Source organism: Carassius auratus, chromosome 16 (genome assembly GCF_003368295.1).
Source record: "Carassius auratus strain Wakin chromosome 16, ASM336829v1, whole genome shotgun sequence".
Classification (NCBI taxonomy): Eukaryota; Metazoa; Chordata; class Actinopteri; order Cypriniformes; family Cyprinidae; genus Carassius; species Carassius auratus.
This window is the reverse complement of record NC_039258.1, coordinates 18,188,954-18,214,048: the sequence shown is the minus strand read 5'-3', so window position 1 is coordinate 18,214,048 and position 25,095 is coordinate 18,188,954. Positions and strand designations below refer to the sequence as shown.

Sequence of the window (25,095 nt, the reverse complement as noted above, 5' to 3'; positions counted from 1 at the left end):
TAATCACATGAATAAAGCACTTGAATAAAGTTAAAGGTACAATCTGCTGATTGTCCTGCAGGTGACCGCATAAATCTGTCTTCTTACGATGCATTTATGGCTTTACGTTTACTCCAGAGCACTTGGAGAGCTACGATTATTTGTGCTATTAAGTTGCGATGATTTTGGGAAACAGACCATAATATTAAGATCAGTCGTACAATCGTTTTTATGAACTTCTTAGGCTTATGAAGCTTTTGGGAAACACAGACCTGATCATTCATATTATATTGTTGAAATTATATGAAAAATACTTTTCACATTGTAAATATAGCCTATATTTAAAAACATTCCTGATATTACAGTAACACTTTAATATAGGGAGAAATTCTCACTATTAACTGGTTGCTTATTAGCATGCCTATTATTAACATAATGGCTGTTTATTACTACATTTTATTTACGTGACCTTAGAAAATGAAGTTTGTATAGGAGTTTGTTGAGGCAAAAGTCATAGTTAATGATTTGTTAATAGAATTGGACCGTGATTTTTAAAAAAATTTTTTTATTCTTGATGGTTACACAACATTTTAATTTACTTTTAAGTTGAAACTTTTCTTGAAAATGGTAAAAAAATATATATATAGTATAAAACCATTTAAAACCAACTTAAATTTATGATTACATTACTAAGTATTTGGCACATTTAAAAAAAACTGGATTTTAAAAAGATTTCATGGGTTTATTTTTTATTGTGTCTTTTAATTACATGCCACTGACAGTTGTATTTGTTCATTAATGTATTTATTTCTCTTCTTTTGTGTTTGTTCTGTGGCTGGTTCTCCATTGTGGCCAGATTCCCATTTGCTTCTGACCAATGAGTTAGCAGCACCTGCTGTGTCCTAGAGAGAGAAAGAGAGCGAGGGAGGGAGAGGGAGAAAGAGAGAAAGAGGAAATCGATACGAGAAGTGATGAGGAAGGGAGGTGTAGATTAACGTCTGGAGGCCTTGGGTCCGGGGGGGTTCATGGGGGGCTGCCTCAGGACTTAGCCATGAGGCTGGAGCTCTCCTCAGTAAATCTCTCTGTACGCCACAGGAGCTAAAGCACCCCTAAATTATATATCCGCTGAAAAACATAAAAATGATGCAGTCAAAAGTAAAAAGAAATGAGGAAATCAAATTTAGGGCCTCAGTCCTGATCAATGTTCCAACATTTCCTTCCAGTAACTGTTACAAAATGCTCTGTATCTTTTCTTGTATTGCAACAACACTAAGAATCACAAGTCGTCGAAGGAGTATATTGCAGTAACGCGCTCGCACATGAGCACTGCAGCACTGCTGAGGATAATAAATATATCTAATAAATATCATTATTTTTGGACCAATCTCCCACAATAAAAGAGGAGCAGTGAGGGATGGCACCGGGGACCGGCTGGGATATTGGCAATATATCAGCATTGATTATTGAGAGTACTGACAGAGACAGAGAAGGAGAAAAGGGGAGAGGGAGTTCATAAAAACTAATAAAAGAGACAACGAGTGAGGAAGGAACAAGGGCTTTAGATGGATCTGCTTTTCTGCTCTAAAATAAAAGCAAAAAATATGTGTGTGTGGTAGACTGTCCATCTGTTTGTATGTACAAGACCTAGATGAGCATGTTCACTTTTACTAATACTAAAATCGGTGGAAGAAATGTGAAACTATATTAGATAATTATGCAATATTCTATGTTTGTGGCGAAATGTGTCGTATAGAATCTTTTATCTAAGGCAGTGACGGTTTCTGAGCTCTTTGAATGTGTCTGTACGCATGACCAAATGAAAGAAAGAGCGAGATGAAAGAAACGCAATGTGTTGCTGGATGTAGCAGAGAGATATTATTGATCAGACTACCATATTGTTGATGAAAGAGAATCTAATCTGATTTACTCATCTGTCAACGTGGCATCATTGTTTAGCAGCAGCCATCACAAACACATAAAAAACTGCTTATTCTGTGCTTCTTCATTCCTAAATATTCTCACAGCCTGCTCTTTTGCTCCAATATATTAATCACACTTTCCACTCTGCTATATGTCTCTGTCTGAATAATGTGTGTTAGACCCTAAGAGAATTTATTATTTCCTGTGAACATAAGCATGGAATATTTCTGCGGTTGTCAAGACGTGACAGTTTAATCATCAATAACAAACACAGCTGCATTAATCATGCATGCGTTTCATTCCTCGCTCATGTGGAGTCATTTGAAGATCTCCGCACTAAAGCCGTCTCCTCTCTCTGTTAGACAGGCAGTTGCTAACAGCAAACTGGGTTTTAAGGATTCTTGTGATCTCATCTGAATAATTAATATGAGTTGAAGCAATAAGCAGAATGTCATGTTTTGTCTGTTTTCAGCACTGTGTGGAAAAATCACAAGCTGCTATACTCTTGGGGGGAAAAATGCTCTTTATTGGCACCTGTAGTTCTATGAGGAAGCTTTAACATCATTGGAACCTTATTTATAGTGGAAAAAGGTTCTTTAGATATTAAAAATGTTATTCAAACTAAATAAATGTCTATTTAAAGAGCTGTTCACTGAAATTGTCATTTTATTGCATTTCTGGAGAAAACAAAAAAGACTCTTTATATTTTAAGAGGATATGTTATACTAAAGAGTTTTTCTTCGTTAAGTTTTTAATAAAACTGTTTGGATTGGATTGTGTTATGTTAACCCAAATATTCGCCCAAAAAAGAAAATCACCATCTTAAGCCCCTTCACAGTAATTCCAGTAAATTCCGGTAAAATTACCGGAATAGCTTTACCGGTAAATACAAAAATATGGTGTTCACACTGGCAAAAATGTGTTTTTATTGGTAAAGCACCTTTCAGACATCAGTTTCAAAATACTTTTTTGTGTATACTTTTTTATATCTATAATTGTTGTTGATGTTTTCATTTTTATGTTAAATGTTCAAATTTATGCAGCTGCTTTTCTTTTAACTTCCGTAAACAATGCATCATCTGCCTCAGAATGTTACGATTGGCTCAGAATAAAGTCTTGTCAGCGTGTTTTGAACTTGAACATGCTCATACCGCTAAGTTGACAGAACAAATTTACCAGTATTTTTGAAGAGGTCCTGTTCACACATCTCTTAACAGTAATTTAGCAGTAAAGACTATGTGTGAAAGGGAATTTTCACTCTTGTAATGTTTAAAACCTGTTTAAATTGGCTTCATCTGTGGAACACAAAAATATTTTGAAAAATGTTTGTCCAAACGTTTTTAATTTTTGTCCATAAAGTAAAAATGACCCACAACATTAAACCCAATTGACTGTGATTGTATCAAAAGAAGAAAAAGTCATTCATTTTTGGAAAGACATGAAATAAGGGTGAAAGTGGGATAAAAGAACGGTTTTGAGTTTCCCCAAAGTAACTTACAGTGAAGTATTAAGATAACAATTTTTTTTCTTTGTTTGAAAATACATTATTTTTTTAATCCAAAAATCCTTTTTCCTGGATGTTAAAGCTTCTTCATGGAACCTTTAAGAGTGTATTACTTTAGGAAGTCAACACAAACAGGAACAATGGCTCGGTATGTGCGGATGAGGAGAGCACAGCTAGGAAGGTGGTGTTAGCTCTGTATCCTTCCAACACCATCTTATTTCCTCTCCCTCAATTTCGCACTCTCTCTTTCCCTCCAGTCCCTCTCTCCTTCTCTTAGATGCGCACAACCACACTATATTCTACAAGAAATAATTGCTTTTGTCTGAAAGGAGTACTGGAGGGAGGGGCCCGAGCGCCCCGTTACCTCAGCACGTCGAGGGGGTACGCGAGGGACAACCGGTCACTGCTTTTCATCTCTTTCACTTGACCTGCGGATGTCATCTGTCAATAGCGAGATGCAAGAGAAGGACAGGGACAATGAAGCACATCCTTCTACTGAACAAAATAAGGAGAAAACATGTTTTGTTGCAGATGGAAAGACCCCTCCAAATTGAACACAACAAACAACTACAACAAGAGACATAATCATGTTATTTTTATTACCATTATAAAATGACAATTTTTTTTTTTTGCTGCATAGAAGTAGATTTGAAATGATTTGTATTAGCAACATCTGTCTGCATCTCGGTCATTGCCAAGACTTCTGAGCCTGAGCTCACCGAGAGTTTTGCTGCGTAGTGGAATCGATTTACTCCTATCGACTGGAGTGTTTAGTGTATAGATTTTTCTATTTAAAAATCTATATTGACAATAATCTTGTGTGTAAGTGTGCCGCAGCATGGTTGTAATTGACAGGACGTGATGAATTGGCGGTAGGAGAGCGAGCAGCGAGCGCTCGGTGATTAAGGCCCCCGGAGGTTTTGCTGGCATGAGATTTCCGAGCACTGTGTTTCCCAACCCTGTTCTTGGAGGGCCCCCCAACTGTACACATTTTGGATGTCTTCCTCATCTGGCACACCCATTTCAGGCCTTTCAGTATTACACTGATCAGGTGATGGGTATAATCAGGTGTTTGATTTGGGAGACATCCTGTTGGGGTGCTCCAGCAGCAGAATTGGGTAAACTGTGTGTAGCACACAGCCTGTTTCGCTTCTGCTGTTGTTCTGCACATCGTATTGGTAAACAATGTTTATTGACAAATACAAATATAATAGTTTTTTTTTGTATTTTACTGATGAGCTGATGATCAGGTGCTTGAACTGAAGACATCTTGAATATGTTCTGTTTGGGGTCCGAACTGATTTAGGAAACAATGTTTTTCACACCGGCTCTCTTGAGATCAGCCCGTTTTGTTTCTGTTGTTGTTCTTCACATTATGTTGGTATTTAATGTTGGTTATTGACGAATAAAAACACAACAGCCTGTGTGACTTAAGAGATTCTCAGGTGTGTCCAAGAACATTTACACTCTACATTCTATGCATTTCTGCATAATCTGATTGATATTTAACAAAATTTAGTTGATTTTCATTTATGTCAGTAATGAGCAGCTTAAGCGAACATTACATTTTAGAACAACTCGCATGTGGTTTTATTAATCAGTCTGTTGGTACACGTGAACACCTCATTTGGAATAACCAAAAAGTCCAAACAAAAGGATAAAATTTACATACATTTTGGTAATATTAAATACATTGAAGAAACACATTTTAGAATTAGACTAATTTTCTTTTACGTATCAAGGCATAATGATTAAAAAAAAACAAAAAAAAAAACGCATGGTCAGTATTTATAGTGCCCTTGTTTATTAAGCACAGGAATGGTGGTTAATGAGTTAACTAAAATGATAGTTCACATAATTTACTCACTATGATGTTCTTCCAAATATGATTTTCTTTCTTCTCTTGAGCACATATCAAAAATAATACCTTGACTAGGTATTTTTTTGTACAGTTAAAGTCAATAACAAAGGACAAATAAAAGCATAAATAAATGACATGACTATGACAAAAATTTAGAGATGAAATGTGTCAAATGTAATGCAATGTAATGCAAGAGTGTGTTTTAAAATGTTTTTTTTTTTAATAAGCTACAAGCAAATTAAATTTAATCTGAAAATGGTATGCATGTAAACATGGACATTGAGGGAAAGCCTTTTTTTGTATTAAGTATGAAGAAGCTTGTCATGCTCGCTATATTAAAGAGTGTGTTGATGTTTCTACCATTATAATCTACATGAGATCAATAAGTGTTGCTAGAAAGAGATGTTCGTAGTTGACTGTGATTTTACCTTTCAGCGAGGCGAGCACAGGGTGTGTGTGTGTGTGAGAGAGAGAGGAGGGGTGTGAGGTGGGGGTGATGTGAGAGTTGTAACGGCTCCGCTCGCGCTTCAATGTTGCGGACAGCGTGGTGGATTCAGAGCGCGCGAGAGTAGGGGAGGAGAGCGTGCACGAATGAGCTATTGGGGTTCCCAAATAACGGGAACAGACAGACAGACCAAAACACGCAGGCGGATGGACGGAAATATAGGCAAGTGATCTTAAAAACCAGCGACGTAACGAGCTCTTTTCCCCTTGATGTTTTCGTGCTTTATTTATTTGTTTGCCTTGTTTAGTCATGTATCGATTGATTGCGTTTTAATTACTGGCGTGTGACAAGGTGCGTGGGAGGAGGGGCGAATCCGGCGTACACGTTGAGTTGCCTTATTTTTCTATAGATTTTTAATTTCAGTGAGCAAAAATGAGCAGAGGGTTTTAACCACGTTTAGTGACTAAATGAATGTGTAGCCTGTAGCTGCTAGAACAAGGAAGAGAGCTATAGAAGAGCTAGACCAAATAGATTCACCAATAAAATGCACCACATATCCAAGTAATAACAGAATCCGCTGTCTTTTATACGTTATACAGTCAGTGTGAAATCTTTTTTCTTTATTAGGACAAATGCAGAACCTTCATTTTATTCCACAAGCAGATAGCCAAAGTTAAAGCGACTGAGACCAGGCCAGCTGAACATACAGTGGTCCGTGTCGACGAGGACAGACACACTTCAGTTTACAGCGAGAGATATGCATTCATAGACGCTCGCAAACATAGTAAATATATGCCTTTGAGTGACAGAAACATATATGTTCGGCAAGCAGATCGAACAGTTATACCAAATACTGTAGCTGAATACCAAAACGAATAGACAAACGTGAAAGTAATAGTAAAATAACCCACGTTTGTCTTGTTTTAATCCGTCTATCCGCCTGTGTGTGCGCGCGCTGGGAAAATACAGTCGGGCTGCGCGCGTCTTCGTATCTATGCATGTAGATCAAAAGTAAACTACAAGCTCAAAAGAAAAGGGTTTTTATTAAAACATGTAACTGGAAAACCCACGCATAAACGCAATTTTATGAATAACAAGGTATTGTGTCAAAAACGCTTGGAACCAAAGTGAGATAAAGCATCTTGCCACAACTGCTAAAATTGCAAAGAAAAATCAACAGCAAAAAGAACATCTGATAAGAACCAGACAAGAAGACGGATCATGTTTGTTCCTCTGCCGGTGCCGTTTGTCTTGCCGAGAACTGCCTCTGATCTCCACGCCTGGCGCCTCAAGTCCCCGCTGGCTCTGCGCTCTCACTCCGGTAAGGCTTTCTTCCAGAGCAACCACCTTTTCTTTCTTCTAACACCGAATCCAGTGACCGCACTCAGTGGCCTAATCCCCGTATCCCTCGTGTGAATGAAACATCCTCATCCTCATGTTTTGTGCCGCGCGCGCTTGCCGCCCTTTCCAACCTTTCAGTTTAGTCCAGCCGACGCGAGTCAAGTTTGTCTACAGCAAAACTAACACTGCGCCATCGCGCCTTAAAATGCAGCTCAGGTCCGGTTTGTTTTGTCAAGGTGTTTCCTAAATATATTCCCGTCTCGTTGGGCTTAGTTTCTTCAGGGCTCCGCATCCGTCCGCCTCCTCCTCTCGCCTCTGCCTCTGCCTCCGTCTCCCCCGAACTAAACTCGCGGTGAGCTGGGAATATTCATGCCAACTTATCGATCTCCGCAGGATCGATTCCGGGGCCGGCGGATCGAGGGGAGAGAGGAGAGAATCAGAGCAGCTACAGAGAACACAGAAACGAGCATTTGTGCTATTTAAACATCTTATGTTTGGCTCACAGATAGCTATAGATGTATAGTGTGATGGTCAGGTAGATAGTTGCACGTGTGATCGGCTATAAGCGCTTTGAATTCATTATCACATTCATTTATGTGTAGAATGTGATTTGCACCTCGTCTTTTGTAGTAAGAGACGCCGAAAGGCAAACGACGACTGTTTTCACTATTTTTTCATTGCGGGAACTTGCCGGTTGTTCGGTGGCTACATAAAGATGAAAACACAAGGAAGCGGGGATGGAGAAGGAGGGCGGGGGGTGGAGTAGGAGGGATGGGTGTAGTCTGAACTGAGGAGGCATAACTGCATAAGCAAGCTGCTCTTATGTTTACTGGCTATGTAACGTGTGGGAATACAATGAAATTATTCAGTAATTTAATATAGAGACTGTTTTCTGTATAACTGATGCATTGATTATTTTGTATTATGTTATATAAAGCTTATATGAGTTATATGTTGGAAAATGTACATTCCATTTGGTGTAAACTGTTATGCTTTAAGTATACAGTAATCATCATTTTGATAATTGTTTTATACTGTAGACATTCATGCCCTAATGAGCACATTAACTGAGGGATTGCGTCAAATATTTGGAAAAAAAATACAGTTCTCCTTATAAATTTAACTTAATAAAAGATAAAAATACATACATACATACATACATATATATATATATACATATATATATATATATATATATATATATATATATATATATATATATATATATATATATATATATATTGTTTTTTTTTTTTTTTTTTTTTTTTTTTTTTTTTTTTTTTTGACAAGTTATTTGCATACAGGACTTTTTTCCTATTATGGTAGAAAATCCAAGATGGTGCTTAAAAAGGTCTTCAGACATTACTTTTGTTCATTTTTATGCTTTCAGAAAGTGTTTTAAAGTGACAAAGGAAAGTGTTGCTTTTATTCAGAAATTATTATTATTATTATTATTTGCAACCTCATTTTACCTAGTGGGATTGCGTTGTTCTCTAGCTGTGTGGTTTTACCAATTCAGAATTTTCATAATTCAGAGTCTTACAGGTTTTCTTGGGCTTTGGGACTATAGCATGATGTAGGATGGTAAAGGGGAAGGATAATGAGCCTCTTCCCCTCAGAGATTAACAGGGCCAAGGGAGAGGAGGAGGAGTATCATGCCCCTTTCCCTGAAAAATAGCGAGTGTCAAAAGAAGATAAAAAAAAAGAAGGCAGAAAAAAAAAAGCTGTGGACCACTAAAGGAAAGTAGGTGCAGATGACAGTGAAAAATAGGAACGAGTATGGAAAACCGAGTTTGAGCCGGAGAGGTGATCTTGAGCTCTAGGCACAGTTTATATGGACGCAGTTGTCTAGCTCATGAATGAGAAGCAAGGCTGTAAACTTTGATGTTTAGATCTACATAACACCTAATTTCACATAAGTGGGTGAATGACATGTTGAAAACTATCTGATTAATAATTTCACAAAACTTAAATCATTTTGACTAAACGTTTGTTATGTAAATTTTTCTTTACAGTCAACTAAACCTCAGCAAAATCTGAAAGCAGCAATCCTTCATTTTTATGCTGTCGAATACCATTACGGCCAGCAGAAATATGCATATCTCATCGAAGCTTCTTGATCACCATGAGAGAGAGCAGAACCTATTAACTATGATCCAGTTACTAAAATATGCAGCTATTACACCCTTTTCCCATTAGATAACGGATATAGACATGGATAGATGCAGAGATAGAGATAATCAAGACCTATTCTTGTAAGTGGTCTCGGGAATTATTGCCATTAATGGCTCCATTAAAGTTTTATGTGCGTTACAGTAACAGGCAGATCCTGGAGGATGAGAGAATATTGACTGAGAGAGAGAAAAAAAGTGAACATTAAGCAACATTCAGCTTTGCATGACTTATGAACCAAGGAAAATCTTTCTTATCTGTTCTTACTGATTTCAACACAGTCAAAGAAGAACTATTAAACATTTGATTGATTAAGATAAAATGACTTTAAAAGTACTAAAAGATAATTGTCTCATTGTCACAATGACAGCTGACAGTGTCAGAAATGGAATCCATATATTTTTGTAGCTAGTTATTTATTTATTTTTGGTAGCTTTGTGTGAGCGAATGTGAGAGTAAGTGTTTTTATAGATCTGGGCAAGTCCTGGTGTTAAGATGATTGGCAATGACAAAATGTCAGCTTGGGTTAGTTAGTAGCATAATGGGAAATCAGTAGATATAAGGAAGATGTCAATACAGAATTTTCTACTGCATTCCTCTCTCTCTCTCTCTCTCTCTCTTTCTCTCTCTTACACACATACACACACACACACACACACACACAATTTTCCACCCTCTCTTGCTCTGAGTGATATGCAATGTCATCATGATGTTCGTTTAGTGACAGTACTCCCACAGGTCTCTTAGTTGTACTGTTAGTTTCAGCCGAGCAGAAATGTGTTTGCATCCGTGTGGGTTGACCTTCTGTGGTGTATTAACACTGACAGCACCCTTCTCCTCATTAGCACTACTGGAAGACGCGGCTTTTCACTCTGTAAGACATTCCCTAGAGTTCTTTTCTCCCAGTGACCATTACAAGCACACACACACATTGAGTCTTTATACAACCAGAAAGACATTACACTTGAGTCTGCTCTGCAAACTGATGATGAAGATTTTAGACTGAATTTTCTGTCACATACAAAGTTTAAAGATACTCACAAGTGCTTGCAAGTTGATATTCCTCAAATGAATAAATTTTTTACACATTTTTTATACCAACTGTGTGCTTAATACGCCATATGTATACCTTAACTGTGTTCTTTTATCTGTTTATACACATAAACAGTTCAAAAATTCAATTATAATTTAATAATTAAAAAAATATATATTTAAAAAAATATATTTTTACTTAAGCTCCATGTGTTGACAATGGCGTGCCATGCATGGGACACTGCAAAAGACATGAAACTTCTAGCTTGATGTTTTCATAAAAAGCATTTTAGGTGAACGGCCCTTTACACCAGGTCTCCATTATTTGATCCACCCATTTCAGGTTTTCGAGTCTCTATTAATGAGCTGAGGCGAAAAATCAGGTGTGTTTTTAATTAAAAAGAACTTCTCCTTCAGGAAATGCAAATCTTTTCGTTATTATACTGTCTTTCTACCTGTTTTTTTTTTTTTTTTTTTTCATACAAAAACACTCTGGAGGTGTTGGTGGCTACATGATGGCACAAAAGTAGGCGAAGTGTTCAGACAGGCCCTTAATCAACACATCTGTGAGAGACGGCACCTGGTCAATACACCCCCTACCAGTACAGCAGCACTCACACAGATTCAGCGCTGCTGTGTTAATTTACTGTGATTATCTGGCTGCACATGTGTATTTGTGTGTGTATGTGCACATGTGAGGAGAGAAAGAGCGAGAGATTATTCACATAGAGAGATATATTCACCTCAGACACACAGAACTGTTGTGTGTGTGTAGATGGATCGAGGATCGGGACTAGAATGAAAGATGAGCGTAAATAGACATGAACGAATGTGTTGATATTTGACATGGCAGGTGCATAGTGGCTTTACTGACAAATGGATGTAATGAGAGAAATTTAGATGAGTGTGTGTGTTAAGCAGATGGATTGAAACAGAATTATGCCACTTTCTTTAAATCCGGTTCCTGCTTTGACTCTATAAGGTGAAAAACAGACATGAACTAGTGTAATTTGTCCTTTCAGCAGCTGCTGTGTGTGTGTGTGTGTGTGTGTGTTGATAATAGAAAATGTGTAATAAAAGCTTGCTCTTTGATTATGTCCTTCACTCCTCATGAACAAGCTCGAGACCTAAATCTGTTCTCTTCCTCCATTTCATTTAAGATTTATAGTGTTCAAGGTCTCCCGTTCACATGTAGGGCTTAGTGAATGTTTTTAAGGGCTTTCCCCCCTTTCTTTTCATGCTTGAAATGTGTTCTGGTGACATGTTTTGATTAATAATGCCAATTAGTTTATTAGTTATTAACAAATCGTTTTTGGGAATTAATTCATATTTGTATGATAATGATGTTTCTCATCTTATTTATATGATCTTATAAATACAATTTGATTTAGATTAAATTAGTGGTCTACTGTTGCAGTGTAAACTTATGCGTATATAGTATAAAGTATTTCAGACTGGATGCTTTTAAGTAAATGATAGTCAAAAAACATCAGTAACATGTTTACCTTGTATCATTCCAAACCTGTATGGCTTTCCTTCTTCTGTGGAAGACAAACAAGATATTTGGAAGAATGTTGGTAACCAAAACATTATGGACTTGACTCATTGACAAGAAAACAAAACCCCCACTAAAACCTTTAAAGTAGATAAATGCAGTTTTACCCCAAACATGGCACTTAGAACCACACAGTATTTTTAACTGACAACACAAGCCGAAACCACCAGCCACCTACCCGTACAAATCTTGTAATTGGCCACATGCTGCCTTGAGTGACAAGTATGATCATCAATCAAATTAAGATGGAGAGAGGGGAGGGATGGAGCCCGACTCCCCAGACAGACTGCTGTTAACAGGGTTTCCTTCAATCTGGGTTTATCGATCAATACGTGGCTTGCCAATTTGTACTCTGCACCTGAGTACATAAAATGCCTATTGCATCAGATTACTCGAAGTTTATATCCATTATGCAGCATGTTCTCATCACTTCTATAAGAGCACATTGTTTCCATTCACTTGCAATAGCATTAAAACAGAGCAGCAGAATACTGAGACATTTTGCCTTTAATTTGACAGCCTTACTCATACATGCTTTGAAGGCATAATTGTATTCCCCGAAAGCAATTTGTACTGAGAGTTTATTACCATCAGTGCATATAAGCTTGTTTGGTGTCCGGGATTTGATGATGCAGATGGGCATTAAACCAGGAATTCTGGAGGGATCACGGCTGTGGAACGTATCTGAGGTGACGTACAATGAGGGAGCTTAGGCAACATGGCAGAAGTGATTATGGTCCAAAAATACATTGAACTGCAGATTTTATGAGGAATTGTTTTATTACTCATTTACAGCTCTCTGAAAGATAAAATTCTGATGTTGCTCATGGTTTTGGATTTGTAATACTCGCCATTGGCGGTGGCAACACTGTATATCAGACCGAGCAACTGAAACCGTCACTACATTCACGTCACCGCAACTTTTCTCCTTTCATAAAAATGCAGTTGGCACCATCTTGTATTCTAGTTATCGATTGTAGTAAAAATGGTCTTAGCAAACTTAAACTGTAATTGATAGTTGCTCACCTTCATTTTGTTCCAAAATTGTTTTACTTACTTTCTAATGTGAAACATTTTGAGAACTGTGCATTTTTTTCATACAGTGGAAGTCAATGGCAACCAAAATGGTTTGAGGTTACAAATTATTTTACAATGTTACACTTGTTACAGTGTAATTGTACATTTCAGTACTGAGTAATATTATGGACAACATGTACTATAAGGATAGTGTTAGGGTTAGGATTTGTTTTAGAGTTCTTGCATTATGCATAGTTTTGCATAGCATTATTGTTATTACTATAGTAAATACATTTATCATGTAAAACAAGGACTCGAAAAAGTGTTTGGTTACAAAAGATCTTCTTTTGTGCTACTCATAAGAAAGCAAGAAATATCAGAATTTTCAATTTTGTTTGAACTAAGGGTTAGTAAATATTAATAATACTGTAATAAAGTTTAATTGTTCAACTCGTCGCGGAGCTGATTGTTTTGTACTTGGTAGTGGATCATTTCTATAATTTCCTTAGTGGAAGATACAAGGTACTGTGTAGGTAATATTGTGATATAGTTTCAAATCAACTGAGTATTTCATATTTACTTATTTGACTTTTTTTTATTTATTTTATTGCTGAATAGTGTCCTTGTCTCTGGTCTGTAGCCTACATTATCCCTTACTTACATGTCTATTCCAGACAATAACATGATTTTTAAATGGTATCCCTCATAAATGCTGTCTGACCTTTTTGTCTGTTCTCTCCGTATTGTTGTCATATTACAGTGCGGGATGTTTAATGGAGTTTCTTTATAAAGGCTTATCTTCTACCCCTGTCCTTCTCTCCGTATCTCTTGCTCTCTCTCCTCCAGTCCTGGTGTGGCATGATGGAGGGATTTTTAAGGAGATTTTTTTTCCCGTGTTCATTGGACGTTGATGAGCTCCTCTGTCTGTCGCTGCTGGCCTGTCATAGCCTCAACACTGCTTATAGCAAAATCAATCGGTCTCAGTCACAGAGGGCGAAAGAGAGGAGAGCGTTAGTTGGCGCTCCGTACGCACACACACGTTCACATACCCAAAGTTTATAGCCAACAAACACACACTTGGTTCAACTTCTGCCCTCCCTCACATCTTAAAGATGGGATGAAGGGATGGAGGGAAAACGCATGAGAGGAAAGGATGACAGAGGAAGAGAGGGAGCTCGAGCGAGGGACAGATAGTAGCATTAAAATTCATGGCTTTTTTACTCTCTGTGCTGAAAAATCAATAGTGTTTACTATGAATGAGAGGAGTGCAGGACAGCAGAGCTGGGGGCAGAAAGACGGGGGGTGAGAGAGAATGGGGAGCTGGGGGGGGGGCTGACTTCATTACTGGAGGCAGAAGCACGAGAGGTCAAGGTTAAAGACTCAACCTAGCGGGTAGAAGGTGGGGGTAGACTACCATTTACTCACAATGCTGCAATAGTAATGTGAAGTCAGATACAACAGCCCTATCAGTGTAAATGAGAAGATGTCGGTTTGGGATCCTTGCTTTCTCTATCTCATGTGCCCACTGCATTCGCTCGTGCTCGCGTGGATAAGCATCTGTAAATTCACATTTGGATGGTCCTGGAACAAGTTGGATGTTTTGTACCCAGCTGTGTTGCAGCTGATAGCAGCATCTGCCACTTTTGTAAGTTTTAACGAACCTTAACAGCTCATACGAAGCGAAACACTCCGAAACAAGTTAAGGGGAAAAGTCACATACCCTTTCTTAAAGAGCCTGGGAAAAAGTTGATTCTTCTTCAGACTCTAGTTTTTAATATATTTAGATAGTTAGACTGAATTAAATCTCTGGTGTGGGTTTTTATTTGGGGTTCAATACATGATTAACAGCATTTGTGGCGTAATATTGATTACACAGATATTTCTGTTTAAAAAAAGCTAAAATATCTGGCATACAGTGAGGCACTTTCAATGGACATTAATGGGGCCAATCTGGGGCACTATAGAGCCTCTAAACAAAATGATAACATGATTTTTGTCACGCGGTTGTGGTTTTAGTAAAAGCGCACAAAGTAGGAATAAAGGAGTTTTTAATAAACACACCTAGACCATTCAAATAACATTAATCCAACACAAAAGAAAGATGGAAACTGAGGGCTTATAAAGGGCAGGCAACTAAGGAGTAAATGAGATGAATAATAATGACACCAAATAATGACAGACAGGAACTAAACAGAAACCAATACGTGACAATTTTAATGTGGAAAACCACTTGCCTATATTTTCTGTGGTCTAATTTTGTAACTTCATTACTATGATAGCATATATATATATATATAACATACACACACACAAACACACACACATATATATATACATAAGCTTAATATTTAAAAAACTACCTATCCAATCTAGGTGTCTCAATGTTCAAATTGAACTTTATTTATGATCAACATTATGCCACAAATTCTTTCCATTGAGTTTAAAGGGTTAGTTCATCCAAAAATCATAATTATGTCATTAATAACTCAGCCTCATGTTGTTCCAAACCCGTGAAACCTCCGTTCATCTTCGGAACACAGTTTAAGATATTTTAGATTTAGTCCGAGAGCTCTCTGTGCCTCCATTGAAGCTGTGTGTACGGTATACTGTCCATGTCCAGAAAGGTAAGAAAAACATCATCAAAGTAGTCCATGTGACATCAGAGGGTCAGTAAGAATATTTTGAAGCATCAAAAATTTTACATTTTGGTACAAAAATAGCAAAAACTATGCCTTTATTCAGCATTATCTTCCCTTCTGTGTCTGCTGTGAGAGAGAGTTCAAAACACAACAGTATAGTGATATCCGGTTTGCGAACGAATCATTCATTGTAACCGGATCTTTTTGAACCAGTTCACCAAATCGAACTGAATCGTTTGAAACGAGAACAAGTCAATCTTTTGTTCGTTATCTGGCTCGGTGTTCATCTTCAGTTCTCTCTTCACAGCAGTTCAGTCAGTGTACTGTTTCAGTACATTACTCCGGGATATTGGTTTGTTTAAACTCAGAGGGAGTGTCAGCCACATTAAAAAAGTTAACAGCTTAAGTCATTTGAGGATTAATGCGTATTGGAGACGCAAACCATTTTTCACGATTCAGGTCGATTTGGTGAACTGGTTCAATAAGATCTGGTTACATCAAGTGATTCATTCGCGAATCGCATATCTCTACACTGCAATGTTTTGAACAGTCTCACAACAGACCCGGAAGAGAAGACAATGCTGAATAAAGTCGTAGGTTTTGCTATTTTTGGACCAAAATATATTTTCGATGCTACAACAAATTCAAAATGACCCTCTGATGTCACAAGGACTACTTTAATGATGTTTTTCTTACCTTTCTGGACATGGACAGTATACCGTTCACACAGTTTCAATGGAGGGACTGAGAGCTCTTGGACTAAATCTAAAACATCTTAAACTGTGTTTCCGAAGATGAACGGAGGTCTCACGGGTTTGGAACGACATGAGGGTAATTCATAAATGACATAATTTTGTTTTTTTGGGTGAACTAACCCTTTAATAGTATAATTCATTAAAATTCTATCACCCTCGTGTCATTTAAAACCTTGGGCCAGTTGCATAAACTTAAAGTTGCATAAAGCCTCTATGTTAAGACAGTGACATAAGAACTAGTCTGACCAACTAGCAGTTAGCCAAGGGGTAATCAGTCATTGTTTTGGATTTATGTAACTGAATTAAAAAAATATGTCCAGTATTAAAAAAAAATACTTTTTAGTCTTAACCTTTTATGCAACCGGCCCCTGTATGACTTTCTTTCTGTGAAACAAAATATCAAATAATATTTTATGGTCCACAGAAGAAACAGTGTCATACAGATTTGTAACGACATGAGGGTGTGTGTTTTATATACTTTTTTTTTTTTTTTTTTGAGGTGAACAATCCTTTAAACATGCACTGAACCCAGTAATACTTTAAGTAGAAGTGAAGGCAGTGGGTTATTTTCTGGATTGGAGGTGAGATGGCTACTGGAGTCTGCTAGATCTATTGGCCTGCAAATCTCCACCCCTTCATTATTCTCCTTTGGTGGAGAGTGTGTGTTTTCATGGTGATGTATACAGTATTCAAGCAGCCTGATATTCAAGGAGGCTCATGAATGATGTAACAGGAGATGCTTGTCTCAGGCCCGTGTGGATGTGGCTGCAGGAATATATGAAATATAAATGGAAATGTGAACTTTTACATCAACATAAATTTACATTAAAGCCATATGATTGGAGTACAATCATAATAAATCAATGAATGATCAATGAATAATAAATCAATGAATAGTTTCCTCTATAAAGCCTGGCAAATGAAATATTTTTTTCTGAGATATTAATCAGCGTTCACATTAGTTAGACAGTAGTTTTACAGATACTGAGATAAAAGACATTTGAAGCCCCGCGGCTTATTTCTTTCATTCTTTTGTATTAGTAAGTGAGAAGATGGATGTGTAGAAAAGGTGAAGAGGCACACAGGCTGCTCTGCAGGCCTTGACTTATGCCACCTCTTAAATAATGTAATAAAATCTTGCATCCAGAATCTTATAATGTCTTGCTAGAAAACACTATCTAATAAGCTGTATTTAATATGACTTATGTAATGTTTCTAATAATCTTCATGTAATACTATATTATCTGCTTTTATGTCTCATCCTCTCTTCCTCTCACTCTCTTTTGGTGCTTTCTTTTTCCCTTTTTCTCGGCAGCACAGGATGCTTTCTTATTCTCTTTTATTCCTTCTGCTCTTTTTCACCTTCTCTCTCTTTCTCTCTCTCCCTCCCTCTCTCTTTCTTAGTCGTCTGTTCCCTTAGCGACCGTTTCCAAGGCACCCACTCCCAAGGGCTGGGGGAGGGGACCTGTGATGTCATGCATGCATAACTATACACCTGATTTCTGTTGGTTTTAATCTTTGTGCAGGACTCTCTTTCAAAGCTTTAGTATTTCAGACCCTCTTGGCTCTTTATACACTTCTGTTGTTGTATTTATTGCCTCTAGTTACATTCTGTACACAGACTGCAACATGATTATTTACCAGTGTGTTTGTGTGTGCTAGATACATGTAAATAAGGATTTACTCTGGTACATTATAATGCACAGAGATTCTGTGTCCTTGCCGAATCTGTTGAGATCTGATTCATATTAAACAGGTCATTTATCAGTGCAGACAATACAGTGTGTGTGTGTGTGTGTGTGTGTGTGTGTGTGTGTGTGCTCCTTTGCTTAACCTTGCCTCATCTTAGGCTGTAAGGTTTGTCCCCATGATGCAATCTGGCCTGACGTCTAAGTAACATTTGCAATTATTTAGTGAAAAATATTTTTTTTCTTAAATTTATTACCAAAAGTAATTTTGAATACACTAAATGTAAACATCTATTTCTGGCATCATAATACTTGTGTCCACCATCCAATCTTCCACTTTTATTGTCTGTTTCTAACCCAACAATGCCATTTTAATCAGGAATATGTGTTTCACAGAGAAAGTAACTTACTTTTTGCATTCAACAGAAATATGTTTCAAGTGTTTCAAAGTGACTTAATCTTGTTTTGCATAAATCACGCTTTGCATTCGCTTTGGTCATTCAAGCATTTCATTTACCTCAGGCAAGTCATCAATGTCCACAGTTTGTTTGCTAGAGAAGTGAAGTCTAGAGAAGGGTTTTTTCGTGAAATGTTAGACTATATACTCATTATATTTTATTTTCCCTTTTAATGATGTCTTAATTATTTAATGTATGTTTTAATAAATCTGTTATGAATAGTTAATGTGAAAATGTATATATTTCAACAACAATAAAAACGTAATGTAAATGTATGATTTAGAAGCAAACCGTGACATCAAAACTGAGGTATGTACCGAACCGTCATGTTTCTGTACCGTTACACCCCTATATGCATGCACGCATACACACACACACATACACACATATATATATATGCTATTTAGATTGCAAAACAAAAACAGTATATGCATAGACATAAAATAATAATAATTAGTTAGATTTGTTGATTATTGCACTGCCTTTGTGCATTATTTCTGTATTATTCATTTTTAAACATCTGTTTTTCTAATGCATTTACAAAATATGTTCATGTTCATTTTGTTCTATAAGGCCTTACCCGAATGCACTCTTTGTTGAAAACTTTGGTTTTAAAACCCCAGCTAAAGTGCACTAATACATGCTTTTTAGACAGTGTCGCATTACTAAGCAACAAATGAGTCAGAGGATGTAATGAATGTTGTGTTGTTACTGGTGTTAGCTGATGAGGGTCACGGTTACTAAGCAACGGCCAGCTCAGCCTGTAGATATGCATTCGGCTCCTAATGGGAGCGGAAAAGGGGAGTGTGTGTGTGTGTTGGGGGTCAAGATTGTCTGAAAGGGGATTAATATTTTGAGAAGGGGCAAGCAGTCGCTCTGTCTACACTGCTTGTGTCTACACAGTCGCTTATTGTTAGTCCTCTTTGAAGCTTTTGTCATGGTGTTTCACACATTTCCGAGGGCGAGAGGTGGTCTCGGCTACAAAGTACCCAACATGTATTCAAACTCAACTCACATGTTCAGTGTGTAAAAATAAAACTGATTGCACTACTAATTTTTTAGGGACCACCGGTGGCAGTGCTTGCCCACTTAGGCCAATAATCATCTTAGTTAATTTTTTATACAGTTGGGGAAGTCATGGCCTAATGGTTAGAGAGTCGGATGCGTAACACAAAGGTGGTGGGTTTGAATCTCATAACGACAGGGATTGTAGGTGGGCGGAGTCTCCACCTTCAATACCACGACTGAAGTGCCCCTGAGCAAAGGCACCACATTTTTAAACAATTCAAATAGGTTTGATTTATTTTATTTTATGCACTCCCTAGTAAAAAAGTAATACATTTAAAATACATTTATTTCATATTAAGTATACTGTAGTTCAAATCTATTGACATAATACTGATTTATCGCTCGAGACATACTGATATAAAAATTATAGTTCAACTTTATTAGAGTACTACTTGTGCCCAATGCACAATTCTTAATATTAAGCCTAATGTTACTATTGATGAGGTTTATATGATCTCTGAATAATATCGGTCTTTAAATACAAGATATTGAATGTGTACCTAAAGTATATTTGCAATAGTTCCAGTTTAGCACAATCATCAAGTACAAAATTAGTTGTTGAAATTTAGCAGACCTTAAGTATACCACTTTAGTATACTAAAAGAACAACTGCAGAGTATTTTTTATTAAGTACATAAATATGCAAATGTATTTTTAGTATACTTAGAATTAAATCAATTTGAAAAAATTTTTTTTAGTATATTTAATTTTTCACTATGACTGTGATTGCATTACCTATCTTACTCTTCTTCTCGTTTTCACTCTTGATTTCGTCCCTATCTCGTTCCCACCCTTTTGACCCTCTTTCCCCAAACAATTCCCTCTCTCTCTCCTTCTCTCTCTCTATTGATCGACACATAGTGAGCTCTGTTCTTCACTCTGCTGCCTCCCTTTAATCAATACAGATAATTGTCTGCTCTCTCTCTTTGCCAAATACTCACTCTCTCTTACTCTCTCTCTATCAATGAACCCCCTAACCACCCTAAGTCTGGGATTCCCCCTGTCTTAATGACCAAAGGTAACCTGTTCTCTCTGTCTCTCTCTCTTTCCATCGATTGGCGTGGGAGCGATTGACTCACATGTGTAAACATGGTGTACGATTGTGCTGCGTTGAAGTCTCTTCAACTATTCCCATGTGGTTATTATAGAGACAGACTTTTCAGTGTTTGTCAGGTTAAAATCAAGTAATCCAATTCAAATTGGGAAGTCACTGACTAAAAGAAGAGATATTGGTAGATATAAAAAGTTTTTTTGAGTAGCCACTCTGATCCTGCAGATACAAATAAACATATGAATATTATATGAATCAGGACATGTTGCAGGCTAGATTTGAATCAGATTTTCCCACATGAGCACCAAGGCTCAATTTAATTTTATTGCAAATATAAAAATCTAAAACTTTAGAATTGTATGTATATATATATATATATATATATATATATATATATATATATATATATATATATATATATATATATATATATATATATAGTATATTCTAAATTACTCCATAAGGGAGTGATGTGCAGATGTGGAGATGTGGAGATGGGTCCAAGTTTGATCTCTGTCGGTCAAGCTTTTTCAGCTGGATAATAGAAAATTTATATTTTTTGTATACTGTGTGATTTTAGAGGGGGAAAGCATTTTCTTCATGATGACAGTGTGGTTTTGTTTGGTTGAGGTGTTGGAGAGAGGGCAAGGACGGGTGAATGGTAAGGTGAGATTCTTACATTGCCAAAGTCTGATTTAAAAATGAGGAATTCTGTGAAGAGGGAGATTACAGGTGATACAGGCCTCATTCCAGAGTGTGACATCCCAGTGGGATCTGAACACATAGACACAGTGGAAAGGAATAGCCTTGGTGTTACACACAATTCACAGGATCAGTATTCATTCTCTGTTGTGAGTCTGTGTTTTTACTCTGTATGTGAATGTGTGAAGAACTATGCAGTGCTGGACCCTACACATCTCCAATGATTTCAACCAACACATTTTCATGTGCTATTAAAAATATAGAAGATACGGAATAATAGTGGATTGAAAGAATAAGAGGAATGTAGCACTTCATATATATTCGTAGGCTATTGAAATATTGATATATTTTCTTTGCTTTGTGTCTCTGTTGGCTCTTTCTTTATCAGATTATGTCTCCTCTCGCTTTCTCTCCTTCTTTCTCAGTCAAGCCTCAAGGATAGAAACCTTGAATTTGAATTTCAGAGGCAAAGAAAGAGAAAGAGGGGGGTAGGGTGGGGTGGTGCTCTTAGGGAGCGGTCGTTGAGAAAGTGCCTCTAATGGGCGTCTGTGCACTCCCCCCTGCCTAGGGCCCCGATCGATACCGACTCAGAGCAATAAAGCTTTCCCCTGTCATCTCCACAGAATACAAAGCAGTATGGGGAGAGAGAGAGAAAGAGAGAGAGAGAGATAGGTGAAAAGCTGTTCCGCTAGCCAGACCGATTTCCTATACCCCCCCCCCAACCCATCTACCCCCATCTAACAGCAGTAGAGCCTCTACCCCCTCTCATTCCTTCTCTCCATCTCACAGTCCACCTCTCCTTTCCCCAAATGTAGCACGGGTCCCCTGTGCTGGCTCTGAGTAGGTTTTGATATCTCCTTGCAGTCGGGAGAAGAGAAATAAATAATGGCAGAAGAAACTCTTATTTTAGTTATTATCACAAACACAGAGACAAGGACGGATAGAGAGAGATGGCCAAGTGGGGCATAAAAAAGGAAAGGAAATTAAACAATAAAAGAGGTAAAAAAAGAAGAAAGGTATCTGAAAATGGATGGACATACAAAGGGAGAGAGAAAGAGTGAGAGATGTTGTTTAGGAAGTGAAATGGGATGAGATGAGAACGAAGACGGGGAATGAAGTGATACAAAAAGGAGGGGGCAGAAAGCGAAGGAGAAGGGGATTATGGGAGAGAGAAAGATGGATGTTGTGATAAAGGTGGAGGGGGAGTGGGAATATTGATGAGTAGGAATGACAGACAAAATGAAGGGAAAAAACTGCGCGGGGAAAGGTGAAAGGCAGGTTAAAGGTCGAATTATTCCTGAAATTGTAAATCAGTCACTTTTAATCATAACTGCAATACGGTAACTATTGGAAAAGATAGAAAGAGTTTCTGTGTGAGGACGGGGGAGATCAAATAAGGATGTGCAAAATGAAATATTAAAAATCAACTAGTGTATGAGCTGCCTGTTTGACCGGTTTGGTTTAGCTTCACCTTTTCTATCAAATATAAGATGGGTTCTTGAGTTTGAAAACAAATAGCACTACAGAATGTCTTATGAAACCTGACATGTATTAAAGCTAAAAAATCGAATCAAATATATAAGAAAAAACCTAGGTAAACTAGTCAGCCTCTCTAGTTGACCATCATGACCCGTCCTTCATGTCAAACCAAACGGTTCCTCATGAAAGTGACAGTGTCGGTGTGAACATGTCCGTGTTTGTCCTCCATCAGCGAGCGCTTGTGCTTTTTCTGTGACAGCTCTAGAGTCGCTCCGTCATTACGCTGCTGTCAACCTAATAACATCTCTTCCTCATCTCTCAAAAACAACACTTTCTGTGTGTATGTGTGTCTCATCTCTTTTGTTGTACCCTCACCCCTCCATCCTCCCCAATTCAATCCCTTATTTCTTCTTTTATTGGAAAAAGATGGGATGAATCCTTCATCTTCTCTCTTGTAATGCTCTTCTGTTATTATTCTGCAGCAGGGCTGGGAGAGAGAGCTAAAAATATTATAGACGTAATTTTCAGGCTTTTGACGTTATTTTGATATATATCTCGATTTTTATGTAATTGTTCTGAAATTGTGTGTTTTTATTAATCTGAGGAATAGTAGTTTTCACCGAGAAGTCACTGTAACCAATTGCATTCAGAATATTTCATGTTTTAAGTTAAAAAGTTAAAATAATGAATGTTTTCCTCATGGTTTTTTACTAAATAATGTTTTCTATATAAAATTATTGGTAACACTTTATTTTAAGGTGTCTTCGTTAAATGTACTTACTATTATAATAATAATAAATGACGACAAGTCAAGTCACCTTTATTTATATAGCATTTTCAACAATACATATTGTGTCAAAGCAGCTTTACAGTATCAAATTAGAAAATCGTGTCAAAATAGTGTGCTAAATGACAATAGTAAACACTCAATTTTCAATTATTATGCATAATTAAATGCACATAACCCTAAGCCAAAATCTTATTCTAAACCTAACCCTAAAGTAATTACATGTGGTTAATTAATATTACTCAGTACTTAAGGACAACTTAAAATAAAGTGTAACACAATTATAAATATTATCTATTTTATTTTATTAGATTATATATTTTTTTAAATATCATGAATACAAAAATTATATTGAATTAATTCATATTTAATAAATTAATAAAGATAAAAAAATTAATTATAAATCAATTATAAATATAAAATTTGTAGTGAATGTAATGCATAACAAAAATTACACAAATTAATCTGTTTTGAATAAAGCATCACAGGTTTATTGAAACCAACGATAAAGTCAAACCAGTATACCAAAAATAAAAATAAATCAGTTCAGACGGTCCTTTATAGCGACCAAGAGCATTAAATTGGTGGTACTTTTTCAGCTTACACACATTTCTTTCTACTTTCTAGTCTTATCTTCCAAGTTTTTTTCATTTATTTTCTCATCTCTCTTCATCTCCCCGTCCTTTTCTTTCCCTGTGAGATTTTACTATCAATTCTCCCACTGTGCACTTCTTTTTCAAGTGGCCTGACTCTCTCCTGCATCCAAATTCTTTCCCGTTCTGCCGTATGAATTCCTCTCAGCTCCCCTTATTTCCCCCTCTACCTTTCTGCACAGTAATAATGCTACTGATAGAAAGAGGCCCAAGTGTGTGTGTGCATGTGTGTGTGTGTGTGCGATTATTGTCGTGTCGGGAGTCAGAGGAATCGATCGATGCAGAAATATGAGGGTCTGTGTCAAAAAAAAATAACAACCACCTATTCCCCAGACACACACGCTTTCTCACACACAGCTGCGTTCACACACACCTCTACAAGCCGAAATATTAAACATGCACATGTTCGTTCAGGAGAAACGATACACAGCCCTCACATTACAGGAAAAACGCTCCATTTCAGATAGGAAACTTATCAGCACAAGAGCTGCTCTCCGTTTACCATTTCACTGTCTGTCACAGGGGTAAAAACATACACATAAGCACAGACAAACACACACACACACACACACACACACACACAAGAGACCTTTCACTGCTGTTGCCTGGCAACGTAGGCCAGTGACCAATCACAGTGCAGAGCAGTGTCCAGTGATGTCACAGCTCTGCTGACCAGCAGGGAAGAAAGAGAAAGAAATGTCTGGAAACAATTTAAAAAGAGGATTTTCATCGTTACGTTACGGGACGTGCTGATAGTTGAACAGCTGGAGGAGCGAGTGGGAAGCGGAGAGAATGGACAGTTGTGTTTCTGGAGGTGAAGAGGTGGACGCCTCAGTCTGGAATGAAGAACGGAAAGTAACTTTATCAGCATTAAAGACTAAGACACAGTTGTGTTGGGCCAAACACGATTGCATCTGCAGCGTGAAGAGCGTTGGCTGTGAGAAATAGTTAGTATCTAATCACTCACACCCATACACACGCATACGGCT

At 37.3% G+C, this 25,095-nt stretch overlaps 1 protein-coding gene across 7 annotated transcripts in view; it reads left to right on the top strand.

Moving 5' to 3' along the window:
* Positions 1-25,095, top strand: part of LOC113116410 (POU domain, class 2, transcription factor 2-like) — a 56,672-nt gene that overhangs the window by 13,801 nt on the left and 17,776 nt on the right. Inside the window, exon 1 of one of the 7 annotated variants that reach the window (XM_026284568.1) lies at positions 5,450-7,030. The exons of 1 other annotated variant lie outside the window; for it this stretch is intronic. In XM_026284568.1, the coding sequence (XP_026140353.1) occupies positions 6,931-7,030 (100 nt within the window). In that variant the 5' untranslated portion in view covers positions 5,450-6,930. Of the gene's footprint in view, positions 1-5,449; positions 7,031-25,095 lie in introns of those variants that run through there. 5 more of the 7 variants (XM_026284567.1, XM_026284561.1, XM_026284559.1 and 2 more) reach the window with 5 other exon arrangements.